Raw genomic sequence first — 21,045 nt, 5'->3', positions numbered from 1 at the left:
CCCTAGATCCTGGCAACCACTGATAAGCTTTCTTATCACTTTATATGATGTTTTTTCAGAATATCATATAAATGGAATCATACAGTAGGTAACCTTTGAGTCCTTCATTTAGTATAATGAATTTGAGATTCATTTATGTTGTTGTATGTATTTGTGGTTCATTCCATCTTACTGCTTCCAATAATATTCTGCATTATGGACATATTGCTGATTATTTATCCATATTGCCAGTTGGCATTTAGATTGTTACCAGTTTTCAGCTACTAAGAATCAAGCTGCTGTAAACATTTAGGTATAGGCTTTTGAATGAACTAAATTTTCATTTCTTTTGAGTGAATACCTAGGAGTGGAATTGCTGGGTCATGCGGCAAGTGTATTTTTACCTTCATAAGAAACTCGTGTACTGTTTTCCAAAGTAGCTGCACCATTTGCATTCCTACCAGCAGGGAAGGAGGGTTCCAGTAGCTCTGAGCATTGACAAGTATTGGTATTGTCCTTTCTAGCAATTCTAATGGGTACGTTCTGGTATCTCAATGTTGCTTTGATTTGACTTTCCCTAATGTCTAATTGATGTTAAGTATCTCTTTATGTGATTATTTGCCATCCACATCCCTCCTTTAGTGAAACGTCTATTCATTTCCTTCGCCCATTTCCCCGCACTGGGTTGTTTGATTTCTTCTTGAGTTTTTAGAGTTCTTTATATATTTTGGATACAAGCTCTTTTGGATGTTTTACAAAATATTCCAAACTTTGCTTTTCTTTTCATTCTCCCCCCCACCATGTCTTCTGTGTACTTTACAGAGTTCTTTTATTCCACATTTAAAAATTTTTTTCCAGTTAAAGCTGACACAATATTATATTGGTTTCAGGTATACAACATAGTCATTAGACATTTGTATAACTTACAAAGTGATCACCCCAATAAGTCTAATACCCATCTTTTCAATCTCTTAGCAGTATTTTTCAAGTAGTAGAAGTTTAATGGAACCCAATTTATCAATATTTTTCATGTATTATGCCTTTGGTGTCATATTTAAGAAATCTTTGTCGGACTCAAGATTGCAAAGATTTTCTCCTATGTTTTCTTCTAGACGTTTTATGGTTTCAGGTTTTACATTTAGGTGTACGATCCATTGTGAGTTAATCTTTGTATGTGATGCAAGGTATGGATTGGGGTCCATCATAGCCAGAGGTAGATGTCCTTAAGTATCTATTTTAAAAAGAAAAAATGTGGTCAGGTTGGTGTAGCTCAGTGGATTGATCATGGGCTGTGAACCAAAGGGTCACCTGTTCAATTCCTAGTCAGGGCACATGCCTGGGTTGTGGGCCAGGTCCCCAGCTGGGGGCCACGTGAGAGGCAACCACACATTGATGTTTCTCCCCCTCTCTTTCTCCCTCCCCCTCTCCCTAAAAGTAAATAAATAAACATACAATCTTTTTAAAAAGAAAAAATGTTCCTGAATAATATTTTGCACTGTAGTAAAACAGGGCTGTGCAAATGAGTTCACTGTAAACCATTGCTCCTTATCCACTCGCTTTGAGACTGGTGCTTGGGCAGTGTACAGGGTTCCCTTTGTGGGAAGTGCTGGGAAGAACACTGCCAGTGGCCTCCAGCTCCCCTCTTGTCTGGGTGTCCTTTAGAGGGCTCCTGAAGTTCCGGTTCCCCTATGTGCATTCTTGCTCAGCAGCTGCATGTTATAGGCAGTGAAAATTGGCATTTCTTTGAGTGCAGGTTGTCGGCTTCCTGTGGAACACCGTGTTCAATGTTAGGCCACCTTATTGATAAGGAGAAGGGACCTAATGTGCATGAAGAACTTGCTCTGTGCCAGTGACTTTACTGTATCTCAGAAGTCCCATGTGACATAAAGTAGTAGCTAGTCCACCTTATAGATGAGGCTATGAGAGTTGTCCAAAGGCACCTTGGCAACGAAATGGTCACGCCAGACACGCCCAAGTCCAAAGCTTTTTCCATTATTTCTCACTCGCTCTTCGCAGAGTCACTTCCTGTGTATATGGTGGCGTGCCTGTATTCCCCTCCAATTAACACACACTCCCCTCCATCTAATGGCAGTGCAGTTGCTTTAGCCGTTTATCTTTTTTCCCCTCTTGGCTACTTTATTTTAGTTCCCCATATTTGGCTTTGTGGCCTTTACCTTTATAATGGCCAAGGGGCTGCTATTCCTTTGATATGTGAATTACAAAAATGCCCTTATCAGCGGTTTATTTTCTTCCCTTCCAATAGGTACTGCTTGAATGTGTGAGCCAGAAGGTCAGGCTGGTTATTCTTATCATGGACCATCCGCTGTATTTAGTGGTTCTGGGAAGGGGAGTGTTGGTGCTTTGTTTTGTTTTCCAGTCTGTACTCCTTTTATTACTATATCGTGTGACTCTCTTTCACATGGCTCGCCTCCAGTCCATCTTCACTTCCCAGGAGAAGTCCTGCAGTCTTTATCGAGGTCCCAAGACTTGCATGGTCAGCAATGATGGAAACTGCAAAGTGCCCCTCTCCCGGTCTGCTCATCCTGTGTCTCTGGATTTTCTCTCAATAAGTGATCAGAAGTGAGACTTCTCTTTTTAGCTGAAATTCCGGTGTTATTTTAGGTGTTTAGATCCTGTTACCTTTAGGCATTCCTGTCATTGACAGTGGTCAGTCTCAGCTGAGCAGTTTCTTTCTTTGGGGACACTGAGTCCCATCTCTTTTTAAGAGTTACTCTCCATGCTAGGCATCATCAAAGACCTCTTTCCTTTTGAAATCTTGGAGTGTTAGCAGCTGGGGTTGGCTCTGCCCATTTTTCCTGCCAGCCCTTCAGTTATGGCTTAAATAAGGCATGACACCGGCAGTGCCGGAGTGCCCAGTCTGCTACACTTTCCGTATGAACACACCTTTTCCTACTTAGTTCCTGTTCACTCAGCGTGCACATTGGTGCTCGTGTAGCCTCTCTGAACTTCTTGCATCTGTGAAATGTAGATATTTATACCATTGTGTGGGACCTTTCTGAAGAGCAAGTGCCTGGCATGGTGGCCAGCAAAGAATTTGGCGTGTGTGTGTGCCACCAGAAAGTATGGTAAGCATCTGCACGCATGTTAATGCCAGTAAAACAAACAGAGGCAGCCAAGGCGGGAGGGAGGCACCTCATCAGTCCTACCTGCGATGTGTCTCTGGTGTCACTCTGCTTGCTGGACACTGCACTCCATGGACAAGACCCTCCATGGACAAGACCTGTCTGTGGACTTTTTCCTGTTATGGCTGTGCTGCTGTCCTGCCCTGAGCTGGTCATTCCGTTCTCCTCCAGGTGCTGCTCTCCCTCTTTGCTCATCTTGTGTTGCCCTTTCCCACTAGGAAGCATCTCGGACAGCTCTGCCAAGCTCTTTGAAGTTCCTGACACGTGGTGACCAAGACCGGAATGAAACAAATCACGGGTGCTGTTGCTGAGAAAGACCCCAGCCGGCACGTTTGGAAGCCATACTGTATTTAATGTGTTTTATGGGAGGGGTTTGAAAACAAGTGTGTCTCCTGAAAAAAACTTAGCTTTTATTTTTGTGGCTGTGGTTTTCTTCTTTCCTTTTTAATGTAAACTGTCTGCTGACACTCAGCACAATTCTAAAAGCTGTCATGAAGGTGTCCATGATTAACCAGTTATTTTTTGCTCATGTGAACCCTTCCTGTCATGAATTAGTGTGTTTAGGAATCCACCTGATTTGGGGGCGGGGGGGATGGGGGGGGTTCGGCTATGAAATATGCAAAAAGAGCTGACATTCTTGGGTGCTGTGATCATGAGTTTGGGCTTGAACTCCTTCCTGCTTCAAGAGGTTTCATCTCCTCATGCTCAGATTCCAGGGCAGCCGCAGCCCATAGTTGCCGTCTCCTAGTGGAGAAATTGGTTATGTCTCTCTGCTTCCCACCTTAGCTGCCTGAAAATATGAAGCCTTCAAGCTTATTTTTCCAGTAGGAAAATCCCTACCGATAAAGGAGCTTACCATATGCCTTGGCCTTGGGGCATATTTATTTAGAGTTATTTTTCCTAAGATGTGAGTTTCTTGCTCCAGGACAAGTAAAAAAGTTAATTTCCGTTTTTACATGTACGCTGTGTTCACTCGTCAGTGTGTTAGCGTGGTGGTCTCTGTGGCTGTCTGGGAGCAAGGTGGCCTGTGTGCGTGTATGTGCGCGTGTGTGAAATCATGACCTAAAGCTACATGCGCTAGCCCTTTGTTTAAGCAGGTCACAACAGCGACAGAATTTCGTGGATCTGCTTCAGTAGAGTTGTGTCATATACATCATTGTTAGAGATACTACATTTTTGTATCATGGAAATGAAAATGAAAAATGTATTTCCAGAAGGTGAAAATTAAAGACATTTTCATAGGATTCTGATTTTTTCCCCTTTCTTTTTAAAAAGTGAATGACATATTCAGTCTCTACACAGGTATCATTTCTCTAAAGATCACCTCTGAAAAGCTCTGTAAGTCTCCAGAGCTTGTTTTCCCTGCTTCCGTGAGTCACATCCCAGTGCAGGAGTCCAGCCCTGTGGCAAAGGGCTGTGTGGGAGGGTCTGCATCTTTTCTGTGGTGGGAGGAATCTGAGCTCTCACAACTCCGATTGGAGTCTGGAAACTGCGGTGTTGCGCGAATTCAAATTGGTAAGACACTTTCCCTAATTAGGAGCCTTTTAACATTTCCCGTTCTGCGTCCTCTCCTTTCTACAGCAGTTTGATAGCCACGAAGTTACAAACCCAAACTCGGCACCCTTTCCAAGCTGTCACTGCGCACAGCTCAGTGGGGAAGTGTGAAGGGAGAGTGGAAAACAAACAGTAGAGGAAAATACAAGGCAGGGGGCTTAAAGAATGCTGCTGGGCTCTGATGTGTTGTCCTTAAAATGTACAGGGAAAACAGGTAGTACCAGACACTTCTTTCTACTGAATAAGAGGGAAAACCTCCCAAAGACTGTGATTGAGTACATGTGAAAGATACAAATGGCCTAATGAGGGCGCCTGGCCAGGAAACACACAGATCGAGTGGGGGTCTAACAACACCAGGTCCTCAGTGGGAGAGAGGCCTCTCAAGGTAATGAAAATCTTCATTGTCCCCTGAAGCCCGGTGCTTCCTGCTCAAAAAGCTTTGCAAGCACAGGTACTCCTGCCACTACTGGCCCAGAGAGGGGCTTGGTGAGGAGTGCTGTCTAGAAAGGAGCTCCAGAGAGTCTGTTTGAGCTCCAGCTTCAGTTTTCTCAATCCTAAAATTAGGATAATAAACCTACCTTACACAGTGGCTGAGAATTAAATGAGATTATGTTAAATGCCTGGTACCCACAGCGCACAATAAATTGTAATAATGTTGGAAGATTACACTTTTGATCTGGAACCCATGTTGTGCCTGCTGACATAGGCATGGTCACGTGGGATTTGACAGAATTAAAGCCCTCATGCGCATCCTGACCTCTGATTTACCAACTACAGCAAATGACTTAAACAGGTGGACTGGGTTGGTCCTTTCCCCCTCCATGCATTCTCAGTGTCTTTCTCAGTGTCTCTTTTGGGCATAAAACCCCAGGATGGTGCTTTGTCTTTTTGATAGTGAGGTACAGGGGCACTTTATCATGATGGGGCTGTGGTTCAGGGGTTTCTGGAAGCAGGCCTGGGTGTAGAGCCCTCGATGTTTTCTTTCCGGGGTTTTTGGGTTTTGGTTTGTTTTTTTGTCTTTTGGATCTGGGATGGAGACTGAGCGCTGCAGTTCTGTCCATTTTCATAGCTCTGCATTTGTCTACTTTCCCCCCAACATTTCTTTTTTAAGATTTTATTTATTTATTTTTAGAGAGGGGAAGAGAGGGAGAGAAACATCAATGTGTGGGTGCCTCTCGTGCGCCCCCCACTGGGGACTTGGCCCACAATCTAGGCATGTGCCCTGATTGAGAATTGAACCTACGACCCCTTGGTTCATAGGCTGGTGCTGAGTCCACTGAGCCACACCAGTCAGGGCTCCCCCCAACATTTTATGATGAAAATTTTCAAGCATACAGAGAAATTGAAAGAATTGTTCAGTGAACACTCACTGACTTGCCACCTAGATTGTACAGTTGTCATTTTACTGTTTTTGTTTTATTACATAATCGTTTGGCCATCTTTCTATCCATCCGTCAGTCCATCATTTCTGAGTTGCAAACATCAGTGCACCCTCCTTCCCAAATACCTCCACATGTTTGTCATCAGTCAGAGTTTAATATTTGTTTGTATTTGGAGGTCAGTGGGAATACAATTTATAGTGAAATGCTCAAATCTCATACACTATTAGCCTTCAAAATGAAACAACAAAGGTTATCAACAGCAAGTGAATTTATTCAGGAATGGGAAAGGAATTTCAATTTGGTACAAGCAAATTATGGTGAACCACAGGCACGTGTGGAGAACAGAGGAGAAGAGTATTCTTTTATAAAGGAAAGGAAGGACTTGGGAGGGCTTGTTTTGAACAGTTTATTGGAGGAAAATGAGAGATGGAAGTGGTGACAGCTCCTCATTGGCTGCAGGCCAGAGCAGCTTGCTGTGTCCAGGCAGACAGGACTTGTCCTTATGTGTTGAGCAGTGGTTGTGAGAGCTCTCCCTTCACAGCCTTCTGACTGCATTTTGATGAGGCTTCCTTTATTCATTTTCACACTGCCAACGTACAGAACGTTACCATCACCCCAGAATTCTCCTGAATGCTTCCTCCCAGTCAACTCCCACCCCTAGAGGCAGCCACCAGTCTGCATTTTTTGTTTTTATCACAGATTAGTTTGACCTTTTCCAGGACGTCGTGAAAATAGTCACTCTCTGGTGTGAGGCCTCCTTGACTCAGCAGGACGCTTTGAGATTCACCCATGTCTGCACGCATCAGTAGTCCCTTACTTTATGTTGCAGAGTGTGACCCCCACCACTGTTTGTTCATTCATCCTCCAATGGGTGGACACCCGGGCTCTTCCCAGTGTGGGATTATGAGGCTATTATGAATAAAGCTGCTGTGAACATTCTAGTACAAGTGTTTTGAGAACAAAAGCTTTTGTTTTGGAGGGTAACTACCAAGGAATGGAATAGCTGGGTGGCAAGAAACTTCCTTATCTTTTCCCAGAGTGGTTGTACCACTTTATACTTTCATCCACACTGTATGAGAGTTCCAGGGGCCCCTGCCCTCGGCGGCATTTGGCCATCTTGGTGGATGTATAGCGTCTCATTGCAGTTTTCCCTTGCAGTTCCCTGATGACTATGATGTACTTATTGGCCACTGTGTCTAATCCTCCGTGGGGTATCTGTGCAGTTCCCTTGTCTGTATGTTATTGGGTTAAGTCTCTGTTACCGAGGTATAGGCATTCATTATGTATGCTGGATATCAGTCCTTTGGGACTAAAAATTTTCAAAACAACTTTGACAGTATATGACAGGCTTGTTTCTTTTCTTTCTTTCTTTCTTTTTTTTTTTATACCAGCCTTACTGAGGTACATCGGACATAGAACATTGTGTAGGTTTTGGGTGGTGACTTGATACACCCATATGTTGCCAAAGGGTCCCCACCACGGCACCAGCCAACACCGACATCACGTCACACGTCACCATTTCTCTTTTGTGGTGAGAATATTCATGATCCGCTCCCCCAGCAACTTGTTTTCTTAACAATGTCTTCTACTGGGCAGAAATTCATTTTAATGAAACCTATGATGTCAATTTTTTCTTTCTATGTCCTAAGAAACCCTCAAGTTGTAAAGATACTCTTTCATGTTTCTTCCAGAAGCTTTATAGTTCTAGCATTTAAGTCTATGGTTAATCTTCAGTTACTTGTTTGTGTGTGTTGTGAGAACAGGAATTGAGGTCCCTTCATTCCATGTGAATGTCCAGTTATTCCAACAGCATTTGTGGAGACCTTTCCTGTCGGATTGCTTTGGTGCCTGGTGCAGAAATCTGCTGACCAAATAAAAAGTGTGGGGCTTGAGTGTGTGTGTTTGTAAAATATGGTGTTATGCCCCAGCAGGTGTGGCTCCGAGTTGGTTGGAGCATCATCCCATAACCAAAAAGTTACAGATTCAGTTCCTGGTCAGGGCACATACCTAGGTTGCGGGTTCAATCCCCAGTCCAGGCACATAAGATCCCTGGCCCAGGTGTGTACTGGAGGCAACCAATCTATGTTTCTCTCTCACATCAGTGTTTCTTTCTCTCCCTTCCTCTCTCACTAAAAGCAGTGAAAAAGTGTTCTCGGGTGAAGATTAAAAAGAATTTAAATGTGCTGTTATATTGCTGAACAGACATACAGAGAGGGTCTCATCATTGCTACATGTGCAGTTCCCACTGGGTCGATTTTGCAGCCCTTCTCATTGCCTGGAGAGAAAAGTGCTGTGCCCCTTGGTTGCTGCTGAGGCCAGGTTACTCTCTCCTGACCTGGGAAGCTAATGAGTGTTAAAAATAGTGCAATCTTTTGGGATCCTCTTTTTTTTTTTTTTTTAATCTTATGACTTAAGTTTCATGACTTGAGTTGAAATCTTTTATTCCCCAAATGATTCATGGAGTAAACCTGTGCATCTGATTTTGTTGAGGAGGGGAAATAGAATACCTGAAGGCCAGTTTGTGTTTCTCCTGGTTGTCAGCCACCCTCTCCCCCAAGTTGTCCGGTCCCTGCTTAAAGCAGTTCAGTTTGTCTTTAGCCACTTGCCACTTCTGTCTCGACCTCCTGCTTTTTTTAGCCATGCCATGAATCTGAACTTGGGAAAGATTTTGGTGTGCTAGGCCTGGTGAGATCTTTTAAAATTGAAGTGTTTGAGACAAGATAATCCCATCAGAAAAGACAACAAAAAAGAGCCCTCTTATTGGGGTGGGGGGGGACTTAATATTTCATATGAGAAGAAATTGAAATGTCATAGCTATTTTTTTAAGGGAAATATTAGACCAGAGAACTTGAAGCCAAAGAAACCTGCCTGGGTATGCAGATTGCGGACCTGTGCAGATCCACACCCGGCTCGTGCCACTTGTCCGTGGAAACGTCTTGCCACATTTCTGAGACCAGCCAGAGGACCAGTGACCAGACTTTTTGACACTTGCCCCTCCAGCACAAGGACAAGTGGGGAGCAGCACTCCTCCATCCAGCTGCTCTCACGGGTGTTCTGGGAGCCTGGATGGTGGAATCTTAGACTGAAAGTTGTTCCCGCCCACGTTCCGGTTGGCGATGAGGAGCATACACGCCTTTCCACATCTCCCCTCTGCGCACTGCAGTCCAGTAGACCCACAGTCTTATTTTCAACACCCAGAATCTGGGAATTCAGAGGCCTTCATTTTACCCACACATTGCCCTTCATTTGTTGAACAGGATTAAAATTAAATGCCATCTCAGAATGCTGTGTCTACAAGTTACCTTGACAAATGACTGACTCAGAAGCTTAGGCCTGTGCCTACTTTTGGAGGCTGGACCTAAGTTGGGGGGGAGATGGAGGGTCCTTTGGGTGTTTTGTTTTTACAACACCCATAAATCTCCATTGTCCTGACTTCATCTTCTGCAGGGTGTGTGTGAATCGGCAAACACTCAGCATCCTGTCCTGATGGATGGTGTGATAGCAGCCCCCACCTCACGGAGCCTCAGAGCCCTCATTGTCTCCCTTTTCCATTCGCTCATTTCCACTTAGACTCTTGAAAGAGTTTCCATTAGTCAGAGCAGTTGAGGAAACCACACTTTAGAGGCAGCACGCTGCGGTGCACAGTTCCCGGACTTGGTGCTTGCCCAGGCCTGAGCTCAGTTGTCGGCTGTGCGATCCAAGGACACTCGCTCAGTTTCAGTTTCCTGGGCTGTCAGAGGAGAGCACTGCCACCCTCCTCGCGGGGTCACTGTGAGTGGCTGAGCCAGAGCAGGAAGCCCCATGGGAGTGAGCACTCACAGAGGTCCTTCCCAGCTCGCTGCCACGTCCCCAGTTCACTCACACTGAGAGAAAATGAGTTTCCTCCTCGTAAACACAAACCCCCGCTCTCTAGAACTTGCCATTTTAATGTAAACCCACCCTCCAGTATTCAATCCTTGCTTTTTGAAAGTAGATTTTCTTCTCCACCCCACTGTGTGTTTTTCTGCAATAGCAACGGGAAAGGTAGAACAGAGCATAGTCTACGCAGCACTTGTGATCGTTTGGAGCATGGGTACTTTATTCCCACTTGATAAAACTCAGGCCCAGGTCAGTTCTGTCACTTGCCTTGGAGGTCATGGTCAGTGGCAGAGCTGGGATTCAGACCTCAGGATGTCTGACTACAATGGCACGTGTGTAACCAAGACTTGATACTGTCTCATGTCCAGGTGAAGGGAGGTGAAAAAATGATAGTGGGAGATGTGCTGAGGGACGCAGGGTGGCAGGAAACCTCTGTATCCCGAGTCTCATCTGGACGAGCCCGTCCTAATTACGTCAGGAGTCGGTGTCCTGGGCCGGGCCGGTTCCCTTCTTTGCACTCTCTGCCCATCCACAGCTCTAGGAATAGAGAGTTCCACACAGACCTGCATCGTCCTCCATACCACAGGCAATCCTAAGGCTTTGTCTCCATATCTTAGACTATTGCTTACGGCACTGCTTCCCAGAAGAGGGGCCCACAGCACCCAGGAGCAGAAGAAGCATTTTAAAGGCTCTCCATCTGTATTGCCAGATTGCTTTCCAATTTACTCTCCTGTCAAAGGACTACAAATCTTGAGCAGCGGTGTCCAAAAGCCCTGCCATGAGAGCCAGCGAATCATTTCACTGACAGAGGAGGCCACGGTGGCCCAGAGTGCTGAAGAAACACACCCAGGCCTTTGAAGCTCCTGTTCCCAGCAGTAGCATCAGCTGAGAACTTGGTAGAAACGTAAATTCCTGGGCCTCACCCCAGTTGTACTGAGTCAGAAACTCCAGAGATGGGGCCAGCAGTCTGGAAGCAAGCACTGCAGGTGTTCTGGTGCCCGCTCGGGCCTGAGGGCCACTGGCCTTGCGAAAGCTGCCTGCACAGTAAGAGAAATGCACACACTTGTTCATCAACCAAAGCTGGGGCCACTGGGAGCAAATCCAAGGGCAAGGTCATGTCCATCTCTAGTTGGCGTTAGGAGCCCGCACCCCTTAGCTTGTTCATATCTTTTCGTTTGGATAATTGGAACCATGTGGAAAATGTCACTGTCTAATGTTAAGGGTCTAGCTCTCAGACATTTGTTATTCAGACTTAGAGGTCTGTTAAGTGCAGGGCGCATTATCGTTATTCCTTTTGTTCCCTCGGGAGGGGAAAGGAAAGCTTAGAGCAGTTGAGAAACATCCTCAGCTCACAGAGCTAGTCAGGAGTAGACCTGAGAGAAGGAGTTGAGATACATAATGTGGGAGTCTTTCAAGTAATTGGGCTTATTATTATTCTGGAATCTTCTGAAGCTGTTTTAAGTGCTTCAGGAAAGCGGCTTTCCCTTGCTTCTTCTAATCTTGGACTCTGACAAACCAAAGCTGGTCTTGGGCATGGGCAGCTCTTGCCTGATTGGCAGATTAATGAGGTGATCTCTTATTTTCCCCCACCTATTTCAGTTCAACTCGTACGGATTGCTTCTAGAGTGTTCTCACTCCAGGCGTCCCCTGGTAGGTAAGTGTCTCAGTGGTATGTCACTTGCCCATGACACTTCATGCAATGAGTTCTCAAATCCTGTGTCAAATGACAGGTGGGGGCCAAAAGCACTTCGAAGGGCTGGGGGCCCAAGGGGACAAGGACATTGAGTGTGGTGCCGGTGCTTTACCATCTCACTCAGGGCTGAGCCTAAGTGTGGTATGCACACTGGCACACTGGCTATCCTGGGCTTTGCCGCTCAGCCTCCGGGGAGCGGTGGGTAGGGTGCGCCAGAGGCCAGAGCCAAAGCATCAGGCCAGGCTCCCTGCTGCCCCAACAGCATCCCCCTGGAGAGCCCCAGAGGTGCCTGCAGTCACAGCAAAACAGAAGGGGCTCCAAATATTCCCTTTTGAGGCTGGGGAAGGGAAGCCAAATGAAATGTGAAGAGGTGTCTAAAAGCTCGGAGGAAACCAGCAGGCCCTTCCAGAAGTTCTATTTGTGGTAAGGAACCTTGGCATGGGGCAGTCAGCTCTACTGCAAAAATAGACTGATGTGCCGAGAAACGGCTCAATTCTGGAAGCAAATGTCCCTCCGCAGAGGGAGAGCTTGAGCTGAGACTTTAGAAGGCTCTGCCCCTTGCTTCTGCTTCCCTCTGGACCCCAGCACCGAAAAGAGAAGAAAAAAGCTTAATGTTCTAAAATGGACTAAAATGAACTCTTGAGTGTAGCCATGACTTCACGGTCATACATGGGGCCAGTGGAAACACAGGGCAAAAGGAAGATTTTGAATAAATGCCTGGAAACGCGCGAACCTGCAGTCCATTCCCGTCTCAGCCAGCAGCTCTCCTTCACTATGTTCCTTTCTCTCCTTTGCTTCCGCATGGGCCAATGACTAAGAAAATGGGGCGCAACGTGCAGGAGGAGGGAGTGAGGCTAGACGGCGAATGTAGACCTTGACAGCGATGAAGGGCAGGACCCCGAAAAAAGGTGGTCTCTAGACCCTCCTTTAAATCACCAGGCTGACCACCTAATATGGGGGAGGAGAGGTCAAGATGTGCCTGTGGAAGAAGACCCTGAGACAAGATAGACTCCCAAGGGCCATCGGAACTCCAGAAGTCTGCCACTGCTGTCTGTGCGTTTAGGATGCTCACCTGGGCACAGACCTCCGCTCCCTTCGAAGCATTGCCCTGGCTCTGCAGCAGTGATGGAACAGCGGCAAGTGGCTGTAGATGTTCACCAGCTTTGGACATCAGATGGAGCTGAGCCTCGAAGTTCTCTGGGTGGTTGGGCAACCCCACCACGTTTTCCTGCCTGGACTCCGCTGGCCTTGCTAAGGTTGCTGCGGCCAGACACACGTGTGCAGGGTCACGGATGGAGAGTTGTGCTCCTCTGCCTTGGCCAGGGAGCTCGGTTGGTTGGGGCGTCGTCCCGATATGCCAAGGTTGCAGGTTTGATCCCTGGTCAGGGCACATACAGTAATCAACCCATGAATGCACAAATAAGTGAAACAACATATTAACATATTAATGTTTCTCTCTCCCTCAAATTAATCAATAAATTAAAAAAAAAAAAGAGTTGTGCTCCTTGAAAAAGAGCACTTTATTTTATGGCCCAAGCAGTTTGGGAGGGGGGAAAGAAAAAAAAAAAAAGAGCTTATACCCAGTGTCTACTCAGCAAATCAGATCCATTTTCCCCTTCTGGCCCCAGGTGGTAGATGGGGTCTGCACCTCCCTCCCTTTCTCTCTTTGAGGCCAAGAACTGTCAGTGTCCAGCCTTGGCTTTGCACTCAGCTGCCACTCAGCCATTGGAGATGAAAGGTCAAATGTCATCTGGAACTGGCAGCCCTGCTTACCAGCAGCTCTTCTGTCTTCAGAGAATGGGAAGGCAGCTGTCAGGGGCCTCTGCTGGAACTGCATGGGGAATTCCCTGTCTGCCAGTAGAGAGAGCTCAGCCTTGGTTGGAGGGGAATGGCAGGTTATGTCCCAAAACTCTCTAGCTGGTGTCAGGATCCCCGTGCAAACAAAAGCAGGTGGGAAAACGAGGGGAGTTTGTCGGGCAGGCTGTAAGCAGGGCAGAGGGTGTTGAGGTGGAAGGAGCCCCATGCCAAATTCAGGAGGGACAGTGCCTTCAACAATTCGGAATCAGTGGGGCACTTGGTTTTGCAAGCACGTGCAGAAAAGCCTTCATCCACGTATTTGCAACGTTGGACTGCAGGTTGGAAACAGGTTGCTTTTTTTCTGGAAACACCCATTTCTTTGAGCCCAACTTCTCCAGTCAAGTACTTCTGGTAGGGTCTGCTGTTCAGAGCGCCCCACTCTCCTAGCCGCAGGACGTGGGCACATGATCCAGGCCCAGCCAATCAGAGTGCCACCCCCCTCACCCCATGGACCAGTCACTTCGTGGGCAGGTGGAGTTGATTCTCTGTGCTGGAAGAACCTGATCGGGGGTTGCTGGCAGCCTGTTTCCAGTGCACGCTTAGAACTCACTTGCAACAGGAGAGAAGGACAACCCAGTTGGAGAGAGCATGTGGACGGCACCTTCGGGGCCTGGATTCGTTTGTGCCCGATGCTAGATCCACCCCTTCCTTTCCAGTTAGTAAATATCAATAAACCATTTCTCTCCTTTTGCTTATCTTAGTTTGAGCTACATTCCTGTGACTTGCTACCATAAAATCCCTGACTATTACAGAAAATATTTGGATAGAGGAAGGGCCCTGCAGTTTATGAAAAGACTTGCTAGGACAGAGTACTCATAGGCTAATACAAACAGTAAAATAGAAATGTTAAATGTTTAGCTTAACTTGAGAAAGTCAAGTCTTTTCAGACCCTTGAGAAGCACCCATTGACCTATGGCTAACTGATGGGCTGCTAATAAAACCTTCAGAGCGGTAGGTTTATTAAGGAGGTTAAGGTTCCATCTGCAGGGACTGCTGCAGGCCAGGGGGTCAATGGAAGAAGAAAGTTCTTACACGTGAAAAGGCTACACAGATGTTGAGTGATGAGCATCACTCCCCCACCAGCTGAAGGCTGGTTTCTCTAGCAGGTCCTGGGGCTTGAAGTGGAATTCCCTGGTTAGGGGATGACCCGTCTCAGCCAGAGCCAACTCTGGTGGGGGCCCGATTTGGATGTCCTCCAGAAGGATGGGGCTGAGTGCCTTGCAGCATTGTTTTGTCCCTGCTCTGAGAAGGCGTTACTAAACACTGCCCGTAGCCTGGAACAGCCTGCCTTCAAACACACACCATCTGTTATCCAGACCTTTTGCTCTTTTAGTACATCCTTCCTTATCACTTATTCTGAAATTGGGAACGTTTCCCAAACCAACAGCTGCCCAGTCCACAGTGTTCCTTGCTGAGTGTCCCCGGGAAAGACGCGGAACATGATGAATAAAACAGCAACCTTTGCTCCCTGGCCTAGGAAAGGGACTGCTTTGCCAGGCTGCTAGCACACACCACTCCTGTCTCCGGTCTGACTTCACATGGTGGATTGTCTAGAAGACGGGGCCAGAACTCCAGATGATTCTCCCCAAGGATCTCCCTCTAGAAGCCTTGGAAGAAGGATATGTTTGGTAATGAAACAAATTGTAGGTGAAGCCCAGGCTCAACCACTTGCTTTTTTTTTTTTTTTTTTTTAATCCTCCCCCAAGGGTTTGTTTAATTGATTTTAGAGAAAGAGGAAGGGAGAGAGGGAGAGAGACAGAGAGACAGACATCGATGTGAAAGAGAAACATGGATTGGTTGCCTTCTGTATGTGCCCCAACTGGGAATCAAACCCTCAATCTAGGTATGTGACCTGATCACATACCTAGGGATCAAACCACAACCTGTGTGTGTGTGTGTGTGTGTGTGTGTGTTGTACAGGATGACGCTCCAAACAACTGAGCCACCCAGCCAGGGCCACTTACTTGCTTTTGACCTTGGATAATTTCCACGTACCTAAGAACCTTGGTATTTTGCTCTGTACAGAGGGGATGATAATACTGCTGCATTTAAGACTGGGTCCATCTGTGGTGACAGAGCTCTGAATATGGTGGCTTAAAACACTGATATAAGAGACTCCCCAGGCAGGCAGTCAAGGCTGGTAGTACGGGGTCAGTGAAATCATCACAGACCTAGTCTTCTTTGGTCTTCCTATGTTAGCTTCTATTTCAAAGGTCATTTCATGGTCCAAGGTGGCTGCTGGAGCTGCCGTTCTGTTCCAGACTTCAAGAAAAAAAGCAGTACCTTCCGACTCACCTTTTTTAGGAGTCTCCCTAGAAGTCCACCACCAAACTCCCGCTTATATTTCATTGGCTAGAATTTAGTCACATGGCCATGTCTAGCTGCAAAGGAGTCTGGGGAAGGCAGTTGTGGTAGGTAGTCTCTAATCCCTTCCTTCTGGTATTCACTCCTTTGTTTAATTCCTTCCCCTCAAGTGTGGGCTTGGCCTAGTAACATTCTTCTAACCAGTAGACTATGGCAAAGTGATAGAAGTCACTTCTGAAATTAGGTTATAAAGAGAGGGTAGCTTCTACCTTGGATACCTTCTCTTGTTCTCTTGCTCTGAGGAAAGGCAGCTGTCATGTTGTGAGCTTCCCTGTGGAGAGGCCCACGTGGCAAGGAACTGATGTCCCTGGCAAACAGCTAGCAAGGACCTGAGGCCCTTAAGTCCAATGGCCTCATGAGTGAACTTGAAAGAACATCCTCCTCCAGCCAAACCTTCAGATGACTGGAGCTCTGGTACATATCTTGACTGCAATTTCCTTTTTTTTTTTTTAAGATTTTATTTATTTATTTATTTGTTTGTTTGTTTTTAAAGAGGGAGAAAGAGGGGGAGAGAAATATCAGTGTGTGGTTGCCTCTCACACGCCCCCTACTGGGGATCTGGCCCACAAACCAGGCATGTGCCCTGACTGGGAATGGAACCAGCAACAATTTGGTCCACAGGCCTGCACTCAGTCCACTGAGCCACAACAGCCAGGGCTTGACTGCAATTTTTTGAGAGACATGATCCTGAGGACCCATGAAACTGACCCACAGAAACTGAGATAATAACACTTGTTGTTTTCAGCTGCTAAGTTGTGGGCTTATTTGTTATACAGCAATAACTAACTAATACAGTAGTTTTCCAGGTGGACACATTCCCAGAGTTCTATTAGTAAGGAGGAAGGGGAGGGTGGAGATTGGGAGGCAACCAACAGTTGCTACCACCTGCAACTGCCTCTAAGGACTGTTGCAAGGATGGAATGAGGTAAGTCTATTAATTGCCCACCTACAATCTGCCAGTACCCAGAAAGTGCCTAAGGAGAGATGGTTAGTGAAAGGCCACCACCCACAGTCCACTTCCCAGATTTCTTACCAAGCTATTCTAGGAGACACAGCTGTGCTGTGTCTAATATGTGACTTTATCTGGCTCCCTCTCCCTCCCTCCATGTTTTTTTTTAATCCTCACCCAAAGACTGCTTCACTGATTTTAGAGAGACAGTAAGTAAAGGAGAGAGATTGTCTGCCTCCTGCATGCACCCCAGCTGGGGATCAAACCCACAACCTTTTGGTGTTTGGCACAATGCTCCAACCAACTGGCCCAACCGGCCAGGGCTCCTTCTCGTCTTGTACAGTTCAGACCACCCCCTCCCAGATCAAAGAATGACACTCCTGTAAAACCAAAGGTCCTCGAGCCAGCTGGTGGGCTCGCAGAATGGTAAACTTTCACAGGAAAGGGGCTTAGAGTCCCTCCATTCCAGTTAGAGCTCCACCATTCCAGTTGGAGCTCCTCCATTCCAGTCTCCGCATTTGTGATGTGAGCCAGACACTTGCTCATGGCCCCCCAGCCCCTGGGCGGAGGTGGGGGCTGGACCCCTGCTGGACAGATACCTAGCTCTCTGACCCACCGCCTTCCCCACTGCTATTGCTGAGGCAGAGCCCAGGATTGGAGCATTTGTAGAGTTCCTCATAAAAAATTATACTAGTTCAACCCAGTTTCCTCTTCCCGAGAGTAGTCGAGGTCAGGTTTGTGGGACATGAGGTGCTTTTTGAGTGAACGAGCATCATATTTCCCTTCTGGTTTTCCCTTAGGCTTTTGGGACCTTTCTTCTTGTCTTTTTAAAGAGACCAAAGCCCTGCAGTCCACCGAGAGCCTGCCCCTCACAGCTGTGTCTGGGAGGAAAATGTGGACAGTGCCCACGGGCCCTGCATAACGTGTGCATCCAACTGAGGCAAGATGTGAGCCCCTCCTTGCACCACCCCCTTCCCCCAGGACACAGGGATCTTGTCATCCTGGAGCAATGTGGCCTCCCAAGTCATTTCATATATAATGAAATCCCAGTTTTTCAGAATGGGTTGAAACCAAGGCATTTCAGTGAAAACAAATGTTCTGGGGAGAGAAAAATTGATGATCAGTCCGAAGACTTTTTTTTTCCCTTTGATCTCCTTCAATAATGATGGAAAATAAAAGGTGCTAATATTCTTGCTCCTCATTTTTATTAGTGAACTACGATATATGAGAACTTAATGAAATATTCATAGAAAGCTTCACTGCATTATTAAAAATCTTTTTTTACCAGTTGTTTGAATTCCATAAAACAGTCATTTCTTTAAAATCGGTGAGTTTAGCGGGGCACGGATGCATATGTGGGGTACTGTTCTTATTGAATGGCATGTTAGCATGCTTTTAAAAATTAAAAAAAAAATTGACCCTAATACGTTTTTGGCATGAAGTTTCAGAAGCTTCTCAGGGTCCTGCTTGTGAAATGCAGAGGGACCCGACCGATGCGAGCAGAGACTGGTTGCTGAGGTTCCTGTAAGAGCTTGACTTGGAAAGTCCAGCGCGGAACGGAGGGAGAAGGCGTGGAGAGGCTGAGCACCCTGAGTTTAGAAAGTGGGCATAACAAAATGACGCTCAGAGAGTCGGAACACCCCCTCTTTCTGCAAGGGGGAGCGGACTCAACAGAAAGCAACGTGTGCGTGCGCATGCGCACGTAGAGGAGATTTGGGTGGGGGGAAGAGTGTTCAAGAGGAAATTAATACACTTTTTCTGATGAGGAGCGGGACCGTTTATGAAGCAGTCAGGAGCGGGGGAGGCGGGGCAGGGTGTGCTGTGTGAGTCTTCAAGATGAGCAATTGATAGCCATTCAGCTTAGCAACAGTTACAGACTGGTCCTTGGGTGATTGTTTTTCTTGACGCCGCCCTTGCCATTATATTCTCTATTAGGAATTTGATACGATCAGAAGATACAGTGAGCTGGCTGTTTGCTCACAGCCGGCTTCTTCCAGAGAGTGTCATCCACAGGAAACATTATCGGGAGGTGGGGGGTGGCTGTGAGCCTGGCACTAGTGTTTAACTGGTGGCAACTCCCTGGCACTTACCTTTTCTGACCTCAGGGGGTGGCCTTGTCACCCCAGAGGTAAAGCTGAATACACAAAGGTCATTGACCAGAGGGTGTCCGTGTGGGGACCCAGTATGGACCAGGATTCATTTGGGATGGTTTCCCCCTCTCAGCCCCGCTCCCTCACCCATCTCTCAGTCTTGCAGATTATCACGTGTTTGCAATGAACTATGAATATTCTCCTCTCTCTGTTTTCAGAATATGAGAGTCAGCCTCAGCTAGAAGGTCGCCAGGGTCTGGGTGATGGCTGTCTCGGGGGGACAGGGGAAATCCAGGTGGGGGAGAACATGGTGGGCTCGCCCTTGTTCTTTGCGGGGCGAGGGGGTCACAGGATTCACTGTGAAGCTGCAGGAAAAACCTGGGCCCTGAAGAGGTCCTAAGGAAAGGCACCAGCTCGGGGACGGCAGGAGGAAATGGGCAGCCAGTGGGCAGGGTTACGAAGCGCAGTGGCATGCAGGAAGTGAGTAATGACGAGTCACTGAGTCAGTGGCCCAAGGAGGGAGGTTAGTGATAGGACGTTTCTGAGACTCACCAATACGTCCTTACATTTTTCTCCTTAAACATTAGAAAGAAAACATGTTGATTTTCTTTTCTGTCCTATGCTCAGCACTCTAAGAGACTTTTTTTTTGTCCTAGGAGGACATGCTGGTATTTTACCAAACTAGGCTTCCCACCTGAAGCTTGCGAAGTACTAGGTAGACTCATAACAGTGGCAATAGGGCAGGCACGAATGCAGCCGTGCTGTGAGGCAGGGATGGTTCTACAGGCTCTGCATGTGTTTAATGGCTGACTGCTGGCTGGGAAGAGGCAGCCGGCGGGGTGGGGGTGGGTGGCTGGGGGGGGGGTGTCCAGAGACTGGACAGGGAGCGCCCAGCAGCCTTCCTGGTGGGATCCTCCAGCATTAGTCAGATGAATGAGGTTAACTCCACAATCATGGGTTTTTTTAATGTCACAAATTAAAAAAAATTTTTGTTATTTAAATTTTTTCCAGCTTTATTGAAATATAATTGACACATAATATTGTGTAATCTTAAGTGTACAATGTGTTGGTTTAATACACTCACATATTGCAAAACCATAGCGTTTGTTAACACCTGCATCATGTCATGTAATTACCTTTTTTTTGTGGTGAGAACGTTTAGGATTTTCTCTCTTAGCAACTTTAATGTACTGTACAGTGGCCCCTCATTATCCGTGGTTTCACTTTCCCCAGTTTCAGTTCCCACAGTCACCTTCTGTCTAGAATCATGAAATGGACAATTCCAGAAATAACAATTCATAAGCTTTTAATTGCACACTGTTCTGAGTAGCATGATGAAATCCCTCCCTGTTCCGCTCCATCCCTCCCCGGATGTGAATCATCTCTGTGTCCCGAGTATCTGAGCTGTAGACACTCCCCACCCGCTAGTCACTCAGCAGCCGTCTTGGTTATCAGATGGACTGTCATCATCGCGGTCCCTGTGGGCCGGGAGCCCTTACTGTACTTAACAGTGGCCACAACGCGCAAGAGTGGTGATGCTGGCAATTCGGACGTGCCAAAGAGAAGCTGTGATGTGTTTTCTGTAGGTGAAAGGGTGTGTATTTGTAGGAAAGACAGTGTCTATAGGGTTTGGTGCTTTCTGTGGATTCAGGAGTCCACTGGGGATCTTGGAATGCATCCCCCATGAATACTGTATACAATACAGTGTCATTAACTATAGTCACCATGCTGTACATGAAATCCCCAGGACACATTCATCTTGTAACTGGACGTCTGTATCTTTGACCACCATCTCCCCTTATCCCTCACAGCCCAACCCCTGGTAACCACCATTCTACTCTCTGTTTCGACGAGTTCAGCTTTTTAAAATTCCACATACAAATGACATCATGCAGCATTTGTCTTTCTCTGTCTGACATCTCATTTAGCATAATGCCCTCACGGTTTATCCATGTTGTTGCAAATGACAGGACTTCTTCCTTTCTCAGGGCTGAGTAATATTCCAGTACATTTGTCCAGAGGTGGGCAAAAGTAGGTTGACAGTCGTCCATATAGAAAATAATACAATAGTGAATAAATAATAATACAAGAATGAACAGTGTTTCACGTACTCACAGCTGTCAACCTGCTTTTGCCCTCCCCTGTAATATACATACACATACATGCCCCACATTTT

At 46.7% G+C, this 21,045-nt stretch overlaps 1 protein-coding gene across 1 annotated transcript in view; it reads left to right on the top strand.

The window, feature by feature from the left end:
• Positions 1 to 4,366, top strand: part of PARN (poly(A)-specific ribonuclease) — a 169,268-nt gene extending 164,902 nt beyond the window's left edge. The window contains exon 24 of the mRNA XM_024571510.3: positions 3,341 to 4,366. Within this exon, the coding sequence (XP_024427278.1) occupies positions 3,341 to 3,393 (53 nt within the window). The 3' untranslated portion in view covers positions 3,394 to 4,366. The remainder of the gene's footprint in view (positions 1 to 3,340) is intronic.
• The last annotated feature ends 16,679 nt before the right edge of the window (positions 4,367 to 21,045 follow it).

Source organism: Desmodus rotundus, chromosome 1, assembly GCF_022682495.2.
Source record: "Desmodus rotundus isolate HL8 chromosome 1, HLdesRot8A.1, whole genome shotgun sequence".
NCBI lineage: Eukaryota > Metazoa > Chordata > Mammalia > Chiroptera > Phyllostomidae > Desmodus > Desmodus rotundus.
This window is presented reverse-complemented; position numbering and strand designations above follow the sequence as displayed.